At 48.0% G+C, this 12,009-nt stretch overlaps 1 protein-coding gene across 5 annotated transcripts; it reads right to left on the reverse strand.

Moving 5' to 3' along the window:
* Window positions 1-6,735: 6,735 nt before the first annotated feature.
* LOC128830548 (apovitellenin-1-like) lies at window positions 6,736-11,732 on the reverse strand. Of its 5 annotated transcripts, none has more exons than XM_054016405.1 (4): window positions 11,666-11,732; window positions 10,111-10,243; window positions 8,672-8,831; window positions 6,736-7,181 (listed from the first exon to the last, which is right to left on the reverse strand). In XM_054016405.1, exons 2-4 carry the CDS (start codon window positions 10,169-10,171, stop codon window positions 7,073-7,075), a joined length of 330 nt encoding a protein of 109 aa, XP_053872380.1. In that variant the 5' UTR covers window positions 10,172-10,243; window positions 11,666-11,732; the 3' UTR covers window positions 6,736-7,072. The 5 variants fall into 5 exon arrangements, with proteins under 5 accessions (XP_053872380.1, XP_053872376.1, XP_053872378.1 ...); XM_054016401.1 differs by having other exon boundaries at window positions 8,672-8,834; XM_054016403.1 differs by having other exon boundaries at window positions 8,672-8,834; window positions 10,111-10,212; window positions 11,666-11,711.
* Between the last annotated feature and the right edge of the window lie 277 nt (window positions 11,733-12,009).

Raw genomic sequence — 12,009 nt, forward strand, 5'->3', positions numbered from 1 at the left:
GTGAAAGCTTCAGAAAATGGATGAATTGAAAGTAGCAACCAAAATCATAGAGGGTGGTGTGCTTCCCCCACGCATCTCGGACCCGAGAGACGAATAGAAGAATTGAACTGGAGGTTGTTTTTTAAAGAGTTACAATCTCCATCCGCACTTGTAAAACACAACCACCTTGAGAGAAGCAATCAAGGAAAGGCACTTGTGAAAACCAACCAACACCTCATTCCACCATTGCAAAAACTCTGGCTAGTCTCAAATCCTACCTGAAGGATGAAGGTACAGAACAGCCATCTCCTGCAGTGCTTAATGATACAATGAAATAGTCTATGGTTATGCAGAGATTGGGGGGGGGGGGGAATTGCGTGCTTAGAACACACAGAAGGAAATATTGATGGGTTTCCCCTGTGGCACGCTGCTCAATGGGCTAGCATCGCGTGCAAACTTTGAAGAACCCTAAGGCCTGTCGTGCTTGAGCTGAGTCAATTCTCACCCCCTGAGAGAGAATCGGTGAAATCTGAGCCGAAACGGGCAGATGCTGACTGATCTCTCTCCCCGAGCCTTTGCACGCAAAGGTTTTGTGCCCAAGGAAGAAACCAAGGAGAGTCTCTCTCCGTTTCAGTTCAGCTTCCTAACCGTCCAGATAGGCTACAGCAGAGTAGCGGGGAAGTGAGTACAGCAAGGCAAAGAAAGAGAAATGCATATATGAAAGACAGCTAACCGCTGCAGAGAGATCGCGAGATAGATGAAAGAAAAGCGTGCGGAGGGGGGGAAGCAATGCACACGGGGAGGACTGGGCGAGGCAGGGAGATAAAAAGAAAACGGAAAAGCAACGTGACGGCAAAAAAGAGAGAGAAAGAGAGTTAAAAGCTGCAAGACAAGAATCAGATCGAGTGGGAATGAACACTGGTATTTGATCTCTATCTTTGAAGTAAATCTAAACACCTGCAGCATTTCCCTTCTAAACAACCGGCCCTGTGGATTCTCGGTACCTCACTCACAACTCCCGCTGGGTCGGAGTTGGTTTGAGGGGCAGCAAAGGGGGCTGCAGGAATCCAGGAAGAGCTAACGCCAGGCATCTCAGTGCAGCCGATAGACAGGACAGTGGCGCTGGAACATTTTGTACAGTGGGGGTGCTGAAAGCCAGAGGGCCCCACCCCAAACTTTTTACACCCCCCCCCCCCGAGTTGGGGCCAGGAGTGGGGCGCAGATGTCTCCTAGAAATCAGTCTGCAGGGCACTTACAGCTAGCGGAAGAATAAAAACAGCTGCATGCCATGGTTCTAAATAGATCTACTTGACATTTTTCATATTAAAAACTTTGATTACAAGTGGCCTTTTTTCCAAAAACATTTTTACTTTTCCTGTGATTCTTTTGGTAAACGTTTTTAATTAAAAATGGTATTGAAATCATTATAGACAACTTTCATTTACCAAAAACCGAGTTTTCAGTAAGTGAAAACTTTTGATAACGATTTGAACACAAATGTTGATAATATTTTTCTATTAAAAATGTCACCAAAAACTCAGCCAAACAGATCTACTTCCAACACAATTAACCAAAAATAACTTCAAAATGTTGCAATTTTTCACAATAGTGTTTTTCTATTCTTTGGACATTTTTTGCAAATAAATTACTTTCAATTTGCTGGTATTCACGGTGTCAGCCATTGTCTGTGAACATGCATAGCTACCATTAGTCACAAAAATGCTCAGCAACCCCAACTTATGCAGACTGGAAATTTATTAGTCAGTCAGTCTTCATCCTCCCCAAGATTTCAGTCGTGCAATCAGAGCCCAAGAAGTATACGCTGTGAACAAGCATATGCCATCAATAGTCCAAATTCAACAGCTCACAAACAGTTCACAAACAAATTATCCTGCAAATCATTCATCATTATTTTGGGTGGATACTTTGAAATAAAAGGTGTACTGGCAGAAATCAGGAACAATTCATCCATCCAACCCACCACTCCCTTTCCCCCATGCAAATGTGTTGAAATTGTAGTTTCACGAATACTGTTGAACCAGCTCTACCTCAAACTTTCCCAAAGCTGCTAAATGAGAGGTAATAATGTTTTGTTTTTACAGCACTTTCTATCCAAGGATCTCAAAGAACTTCATGAACTTTAATGAAAATTAGTAGTTGAGTCAGGAAAGTGTTTTCATCTCCATTTTACAGACAGAAATTGAGTCACAAAGACATCAAGTGACTTGCTCAGAGTCGTGTGATGAGTCTGTGGAAATAAAATATAGGATCCCAGTTCGCTGTTTTTACTAATAGAGCATGAGTTACTGTTTCAGCTTGGGAGCAGATTTTTCTCCTTCCCCTGTCCCTGACTGACAGCTCTCTTAGCCATCTCTCCAGCTTTTTAACTATATCAGCAGATGATCTGAGCAAGTGGGGCTGGCCAGAAGCATGGAGGCAAGAGGCATCCACAGCCTTGCTTCTTGCCAGGGTCGGCTCCAGCATTTCTGCCGCCCCAAGCAAAAAAAAAAAAAAGCCACAATCGCGATCGGCGGCGGCAATTGGGAAAAAAAAAAAAAGCCGCGATCGGCGGCAGCAGTTCAGCGACAGGTCCTTCGCTCCTAGAGGGAGTGAGGGACCTTCCGCCCCCGAATTGCCGCAGGTGCCACCCCTCTCCCTTGACCGCCCCAAGCACCTGCTTGTTAAGCTGGTGCCTGGAGCCGGCCCTGCTTCTTGCAGACTATTCAAGATTAGCAGACTAATGGAGCTGCAAGCCACTGCTTTTTACACACACACGTGCACCAAAATAGAAGAATGACCAGGTAACTCAAATACAAACACAAAGAACTTTGGGCTTATTCAGATTTACCCATATACTAGTTAAATAGCAGAAATAGCTGATGAACATTTACTCACTGTGGGCAGGTCTACGCTATCGCTTATGTCGATATAACTTACGTCATTCAGGGGTGTGAAAAAGCCACCTCCCGAGCGACACAAGTTACAGTGACCTGTCTACTCTGGTGCTATGTCTGTGGGAGATGCTCTCCCGCCAATATAGCTTCTTCTGGTCATTGTGGGTGGTTTAATAGAATAGCTACACAGGAGACCTTACAGCAGTGCAGCTGCATTGGTACACCTGTGCTGCTGTAAGGTCTCTAGTGTAGACATGGCCTAGCCATAAGATTTGTGGGGAGGGGGCAGGCAGGGGGGACATATTACTTGAGAGGAATTGAAGGGCTGCCACTAAGGATGTTTGTGAACATCAAAAACTTCACAGATTATTTACCTGAAAATTCATACTGGAAGCACATGATTTGCCTGCTTCAGTCATCCAGCGTTTCTTCACACAATGCAGTCAACCTGTGGAACTCTTTGCCAGAGGATGTTGTGAAGGCCAAGACTATAACAGGGTTGAAAAAAGAACTAGGTAAATTCATGGAGGATAGGTCCATCAGTGGCTATTAGCCAGGATGGACAGGGATGGTGTCCCTAGCCTCTGTTTGCCAGACGCTGGGAATGGGCGACGGGATGGATCACTTGATGATTACCTGTTCTGTTCATTCCCTCTGAGGCACCTGGCACTAGCCACTGTCGGAAGACAGTATACTGGGCTAGATGGACCTTTGGTCTGACCCAGTGTGGCCGTTCTTATGTTCTTATCCAGTGAAACAGAGGAAAAAGAATACTATGTTGCGTAGGTGTCTTAAATCTCATGACACAACAAATAGTGTCTAGCTGAAATGGAGAGGTCATGAATAACTTTTAGTCCAAAAACTGTTTGTCCACCCATTTGTCAAATATATAAAAATATATTCAGAAGAAATCAGGATTCATTCCTGAACAATTTACTAAACAAAACAAGGTATATATTTGAACATAGTTCAGCCAGCATTGCTGGCCACCAACCTCTATTGGTGGATTCAGGTTCTTTCCTGCAGACCCTGGATTCCTAGCCCTAGAAGAAAGAGCTACTTCCTCTTTTATGCAGGACAACAGGTAAGCACAACCCAGAGAAAAATCCCCTGGTCGTTTAAAGACCCAGTAGGCCAGGAATGGTTTTAGATTACTGAATAAAAACTAGTGAAAGCAGAGCGTGAGGGAAGGAGAAAAAACAGGGTGAGATGTCACACACAAGTAGGGTGTTTTCATAATGAAAGTAGCTGAAGTTTCTGAATTTTTCATGTGGTAAGCTCCAACAAAAACTGAACCCTGTTACATCTTCCCGTACGTACCAGAATATTTTCATATACGTACGTGTTTGCGCACATTCCTGCTTGACCAAGCAAGCCTCAATCTAAATGACAGCCACAAAGAAATCCTCAAAAGAGCAGCAGGGAAATCAGAACTAAGGCAGCGAAGTGCACAGCACAGTTTTTGGCTGTGTTGTAGAGGGAACGGATCCAGAGGTACTGTTTAAGGATCTGCAAAATTGGTTCCAAGCTGCTGTCCATAGCCTTAATCAGCCTGCTGTAATCTGGGGAAGGTAGAGTGAGTTTTATTACCCCAGACAAATGATCAGCTGAATAGTTTTGGTAGGTTGTCCTTTAGGTACTTCAAAAATTACAGTTCTGAATGGACTGGGGGTGTTATTTCCCCAGAGAGCACCCACCAGACCCTCTGCAACCCTCCAAGTGCTCTGTGAGAACAAAGCTGCTGGAGGGAGCCCATTTTCAGGGGCACAGATTTTGTGAGAGGCCATTGACGGAAGGTTGGAAGTATCAGACAGTGTTTCAGGCAAGCCCCTCTGGCCTGTGGTGCTTAAACACAACATTGAGAAAGGGAAGAAAAAGAAAGAGGAGAAAAGGATCACAGACTCTTTCAGGCTCCTGGATACACAGAGGAATAACCATTCTGTTAGAGCAGGACACTTTTTTTTTTTTTTTTTAATGTTTCCAAGGTGATAGAGATACCATAGATCAAGGGTGTCAAACTCATTCTGTTGAGCGGGCCAAATACCATTATTAATTATTGTCTATTGGCCAGGCTACAAGCTTTAGGACTATGTAGAGTAACTCCTCACTTAAAGTCATCCCGGTTAACGTTGTTTCATTGCTGATCTATTAGAGAACATGCTCGTTTAAAGTTGCGCAATGCTCCCTTACAATGTTGTTTGGCAGCCGCCAGCTTTGTCCACTGCTTGCAGGAAAAGCAGCTCATTAGAGCTAGCTGGTGGGGGCATGGAACCAGGGTGGAAGGGTGGACCGGCAGCCCCCCTGTCAGCTCCCCTAAGTTACCTGTGTGGCAGCTGCCCAGCAGGCTATCAATTGCCGGGCAGTTCAGCTGTCCCTCCCCCCACTGCCATGTGCTGCTCCTGCCCTCTGCCTTGGAGCTGCTCTTGGGAGCCTCCTGCTTGCTGTGCAAGAGGGGGCAAGAGGGATGCTAATGTCAGGGTGTCCCCCTCCTCCCCCCCACTCCTTTACTCCATCTCCACAGAGTGGGGCAGGGGGGCACACAAGGCTCAGGACAGAGGCAGCTTGCTGGCAGCAGCTGCTGTCTCAACTTGCTGATTTACTTAAAAAGGCAATGTACTTAGAGTGGCATCAGCGACCTTAAAGGGGCAATGTGCATCTCTCTCACACACGAGGTGTGTCTCTCTGTCTCTCTCTGCCATGCTGTCTCCCTTTCCTCCATTTGTGCTGCCTTGTTGAGTGTGAGGCTACATTAACAACAATGTGTTAACCATTGAGGGTTCAGCCAAGTATTAGTTCATTATTTAGCAGTAAGGCATTCCCTGGGAAATATCCCTCCCTCTTCCACCCCCTAACTTCACCACCTCAACCAAGCTTCACAATCATCATTGCTGTGTACAGTATTAAATTGTTTGTTTAAAACTTATATACACACACACAGAGTATAAAATATAGTCTTTTGTCTGGTGAAAAAAATTTCCCTGGAACCTAACCCTACCTCTTTACATTAATTCTTATGGGGAAATTGCTAAATTCCATCTGCTAAAATGATCAACCATGACATAGTTAATGCTGACATTAAAGTGACATTGGGCTTTACATTTAACACCCCAATGAAGTGAATGCCCTGGTCCCCATTAACACATCCCAGAATCAGTGCTGCAAACGGACTTGGGAAGACATCATTGCATTGATTTATACCTGCCTCATATTTGGAAGGTTAACGTCTCATTTTTAATAAAAGCTTTTTGTCCGTCTTAGTAAGGAGCTCCTAACCACTAGGCCATCCAGCCTGCCTGCTGGAATGATAAGAGAGAATTAAGAACCAGACTACCTGTGTACTATTCCAATTTCTGCCACAAACTGCCTTGGACAAGTCACTTACCCTCTCTGATCTCAATTTACCGACCTGTAAATTGGAGATACGCTTCCCCACCCCACATGAGGGTGTGTGTTGAGGCTGAGATAAATTACTGTTTTCAATTTGTATTTGTAGATAGAAGGTGCTTTAGTGTGCTAAACTGTAGTATTTATCCATTGATGTGTGTGTGAGTAGTTTCTGGTGCTGGAACCTATCTGACAGTGTTTGAAGCAGCTACAGGACTGTCTTTGGACTGTTACAGCTGGCATGCTACCAAGTGCCCCCAAAAGACTACACCACAGGTCAGGTGACCCCCTACGAGGAAGGTGGTGAGGGGAAGTGTCTGATTTTGGTTACACTTGTCTGGCTGATGCTTAGTATCACTGATAACAGTTGAGCCTTATCACTTCCCTTACATCATATCCGCTCTCACACCAGCAGAACAAGATGTTATAAAACCACCACCCACTTAAACATTTAATGCAAAGGAGGAAACAACTGAACTATAAACACATCCAAAACTTTATTGGGGTGAGGTGGAAGGTCAAGTGACCCAATTGTTGAAGGAGAAATTGGCTTTCAAGATTCAACTACAGAATCTGTCTTCCTTCTATTCCCTTTCCCACATCCAGCAGCTACTTTGATAGTGCATTTCCTCCCTCTCCCACTCCCTGCCCAGGGAGACAGGTTCTCTGATCTTTGAAGCTGGTATTCCCACCCCTTCTAGTGACATCATCAGGGACAACAATTCTATGGTAGTAGCTGATCTCAGTCCATAAGGAGAGGGAACACTGCACATTCTAATTACTTATGTCAAGCGGCCTTGTGACTTGTCTCAATTCTACTGCTGGGCTGGGGCTTCCTCTTTCTTCTTCCACAGACCTGTTAATTTTTCCATCAGCTGTTCTGCCAGCACACTGATTTTAGAGGTCTCCTTCATCAGGAAGTTCCTGTAGGAGACAGTAACACATCAGTAAGGTACATGTCTGGGTGGGGTACCCGCTGTTTCTATTTTCATAGGGCTGCCACTCTCTCATATTTGCCTGTGGGACAAATTAGTCCTGGCAAATGAGTCCACTAAATATGGCTGTGGGACTCTTGAACTGCCCTATAGGGATTCAACTCAGGAGGCAAGGTAGGTGTGTGGCTGTGAGTAGCAATATGGAACTGTGTATCCCCCAGGTGTGCACACTTCTTGTTTCTGCCTGCCATCATCCGTTACCTGGGGAATAGAGATTTACCACCGGAACCACCCCTGCTTTCCTTGTCAAAAATTTCAATTTTTCATTTGAAAACTGAAAAATTCTGCCCAACCCCCTGATTTTTCTCATTTTGACAAAAAGTCAAAATTTTCCAGGGGGAAGGAGAGATAACAAGGTTAGTTCTAGAGCAGGGGCAGGCAAACTTTTTGGCCTGAGGACTGCATCGGGTTTCAGAAATTGTATGGAGGGCCGGTTAGGGGAGGGGGTCGTGGCCTGGCCCCCACCTCCTATCTGCCCCCCGCCCCCCGGGACTCCTGCCCCATCCAACACCCCCTTTTCCCTGATGCCCCCACCCCGGAACCCCTGCCCCATCCACACACTCCTGCTCCCTGTCCCTTGACCGCCCCCGGACCCCCGCCCCTGACTGCCACCCACCGCCCCATCCAACTCTTCCTCTTATTCCTGACAGTCCCCTGGGAATCCCTGCCCCATCCAACCCCCCTCCTCCTTCCTGACTGCCCCTCCAGGACCCCTGCCCCCATTCAACCCCCTGTTCCGCCCCCGACCCCTATCTATACCCCCGCCCCCTGACCACCACCCCGAACTCCCCTGGCCTCTATCCAGCCCCCCCTGCTCTGTGCCCCCTTACCGCGCTGCCTGGAGCACCGGTGACTGGTGGCACTACAGCCGTGCTGCCCAGCTGGAGACAGGCCACGCCGCCACTGCCGCCATCACGCATCTCAGAGCACCGGGTCAGGCCAGGCTCTGCAGCTGCGCTGCCCCAGGAGCTCACAGCCCCACCGCCCAGAGCATTGCGCCGGTGGGGAGCGAGCAGCTGAGGCTGCAGAGGAGGGGAGACAGCGGAGGAGGGGCCAGGGGCTAGCCTCCTGGGCCAGGAGCTCTGGGGCCGGGCAGGACGGTCCTGCGGGCCGGATGTAGCTCGCGGGCCATAGTTTGCCCACCTCTGTTCTAGAGTCACTCTTAGAACAGAGATTTTCTGATTCCGTTTCTTCTGCTTTAAGCACTTGATTACATTTCTTGGTCTAAGTAGGAAGGACTGACCAAGGGGGGGAGGAGGGGGGAGAGGAGAAATATGCTTTGGTACATGGGTTTCATAATGTTTACTCTATGATGGGTGGTTCTTTTTGTTGTCCCAAAGATCTCTCTGTATGGAAATGTAGTTAATCTTCCCCATTTCCTCACAAGCCACCCCAGGAATAGAGGAAACCTTTTCATACCTGATCTCAAGGATTACTGGAGTCTGAACAGCTTCCGCCAAGAACTGACCAGCTTTAGGGGACACTTTGTTCACAGATTCGTACATGTAAAATGCAATTGAATCCGGTACGATCAGCCAGTCACGACGGACGTGTCTCTTTGAGATTGCCTTAGCACCCACTTCTGGGGAGGAGGAAGAGAATATTAATCATCTTTAATGACCATTTTCCATGATAGCACTGAGCTCTCCCAAGAGGTGCAGTGGAAAGAGACCAGCTGGAAGACTGTAGCAGGATTCAAAGTCTCCCCAGAATTCAAAGGCCAGCGTCTAAGTGTAGGATCCACACACTAGAACAGAAGTGGGCAAACTACGGCAAACTACATCCTGCCCAGTCTCTGAGCTCCTGGCCTGGGAGTTAGTTCCCAGCCCCTCCCCTGCTGTCTCCCCTCCCTTGCAGCCTCAGCTCGCTCGCTCCGCCGCCGGCGCAATGCTCTGGGTGGTGGGGCTGTGAGCTCCTGGGGCAGTGCAGCTGCAGAGCCCGGCCTGACCCAGTGCTCTGTGCTGCATGGTGGTGGAGTGGCCCATCTCCAGCTGGGCGACGCGGCTGTAGCACTGCCAGTGCTCCAGGCAGCGCGGTAAGGGGGCACGGAGCGGGGGGGGGGGTTGGATAGAGGGCAGGGGAGTTTGGGGTGGTGGGCAGGGGACTGGGGTGTGGATAGGGCTCGGGGGGGGGGAGAACAGGAGGTTGAATGGGGGCAGGGGTCCTGGGAGGGAACTCAGGAAGGAGGGGGGGTTGGATGGGGCAGCAAGGGGCAGGAGTTCTGGGGGCAGTCAGGGGACAGGGAGAAGGGGTGGTTGGATGGGGCAGGGGTCCCGGGGGAGCCATCAGAAATGAGAGGAGGGGTTGGATGGGGTGGTGGGGATCCGGGGGCGGTCAGGGGACAGGGAGCGGGGGTGTGTGGATGGGGCAGGGTTCCTGGGGGTGGGGCATCAGGGAACGGGGGGGTTGGATGAGGCAGGAGTCCCGGGGTGGCAGATAGGAGGTGGGGGCCGGGCCACGACCCCCTCCCCAACTGGCCCGCCACACAATTTCCGAAACCCGATGCGGCCCTCAGGCCAAAAAGTTTGCCCGCCCCTGCTCTAGAACACTGGTTCTAGGCTACAAACCTTCAGTCTCTACATGTTGCAGAAACTTAAACAGCACAGCCAGCGTTCTCATACCTGTGAATGCAGTGGGACTTAGACAGCAGAACACAGTGCTAAGATACTCCCCACTAGGCCGTGTGTGTGGGAGGATGCACTAGTAACTGGCTTCACACTCCCAGTCACAATGAAAATTCATGCACTCTACCCTCTACCTAATCCTAGTTCATGGCTGGGATAGACTTGTGCAAAGCAGGTTAAGTGCATATAAAGCTGAGGAATATCCCCGCCAGCCTGAAGGGTTTTAAGACTTACCAGAAAGACTGGTGCCGAGGAGCAGAATCAGAGCCACCGCCAAAGCCCTGGACTGAAGCATGGTTTGCAGCACAAGCTCAATGCAGTACCCTCAGAAACCAGCTGGAGGCACAATTAAACACTTTGATACTGACTAGAGAAGAACAGTATACCCCAAATTAACAACAGGCAACAAGTCAAAGAGAGACATCAAGATCATTCTTGCATTATATCCTTTACCTCCTTAAAAGATGAGGACATTCAATGCAAAAAGCTAATACAGTGTTATTTCACCAATGTGGTACCATGAATACGCATAATTAGTAAGAACATCCAAGCGTACATTAGCTATGTTAAAGCAAAAATGCTTTATCCTATATAAGTTAATTCACATGCTTCAGGGTAAAGCCAACCACTAACCTAACACAGGGGTCAGAAAGACACTTCCCCCATGGGCAGGTTGCTTCTTAAATTGTACATTATATTCCTGCACCTTCCTCTAAAACATCTGGTCCTGTCTACTGTTGGCCATAGGATACTGAACCAGATGGCCTGAACTGATCTGTTGTTTGTATTCCTATGGTTGAGAAATGACCTGCCTGGGCGTCCAAAAGAGTTTCTCTTGGCATGTTCATGCTGGGGATAATTAAGAGCAAAAACATTGTTTATGCAGTTAACGCTCTAAGCACAAATCCTGCTTTGTTCTCATCCAAGCTTCTTTCTCTGGACATTATTTTCTGCTTGGTCAAGTGAAAAGTTAATATGAGGCCAAGCCATGGGGGTAAAATTAAATAAGCTTTTAAAACACAGTGGATTTCAAAGGGCACATGCTGGAAGATAACTCGAAAGTTAACATGCTTTGATTTAAATTAAGTTACAACATCTCTAGTCAAATCAAATCATTTCAGTGCTAGGACTTCCCATGGCAGGGAAGGCTGCTGGGCTGCCAAGTCTGAGGGTTTTGCTAACCTAACACCAGGTGGCTACCAGGGGATTCTCACCGTTAGCCTGCATACCTAAGGCTGCTTCTCTCCACAGCACCTTCCTAGTCCACATTAGAAGCTATGCTGCCGATGGCAACCAGACAGCTGCTGGTTACTAGCTATCACTTTGACAGCTATTGCTTAGGTAGCTTCCTCTCTGTTAGTCCTGGAGCCACATTCACTCCTACGGACCTAAGGTAGAATATGCATCCATGTGGTCATGAAGGGGTAGGGAATCTCTCCTCTTTAAAGCCTAGAGCTCCGCTGGTGGAGGCTGCTTGGGAAAAGCACTGAATCAGCACACCTCTTCCTGCATTGGCACTACCCAGCTTTTGGAAATGTGCCAGCTGACTCCAGGTCCCTAGTGGGAACAGGGATTGCAGATAGTTTTTGCCAATGCACCCCCATTCCAGGGAGCATTACTGCCTTGGGGTGGTGGGCTACCAACCTGAGTGAATCCAGCCCTTGGTCTGTAAGAAGAAATGAGGTAGAAACAGCCTCCCTGTTCTACTCCCTCCTGTACATTCCATATAGACACCAATCAGTTACAAGCTTCGCACAGCTGGAAACAGCAGATGGAATGTTGCTCTTACCTCGCTCTCTCTCTCACTGGCAGAGGCAGGGGTAGAAGTGTGCCTGAAACACAAGCACTTACACAAAGTTAATATAGAGATAGCAAGTGGGTCAGAGGTCATGCTTGGCTTCACATTGGCTCTTTCACAACAAGGGTCAGATGAGTGGGATGGGCAGGAGGTGCAGAGTCCCAAGTCCTGCTCGGAGTGGGATTTGGTAATAAAGGGTCAGTCCAGCTGAGACTAGATCCTGAGCCTTTAGCTAGTGTTTGCTTCATACCCTACCCCCCATTCCCACTGAGCACCTATGCAAACAGCAGCTATATTCTCCTCTTCTTACACTATGTATTTTTGTATTTCTAATG

This window comes from Malaclemys terrapin, chromosome 1 (assembly GCF_027887155.1).
Source record: "Malaclemys terrapin pileata isolate rMalTer1 chromosome 1, rMalTer1.hap1, whole genome shotgun sequence".
NCBI lineage: Eukaryota > Metazoa > Chordata > Testudines > Emydidae > Malaclemys > Malaclemys terrapin.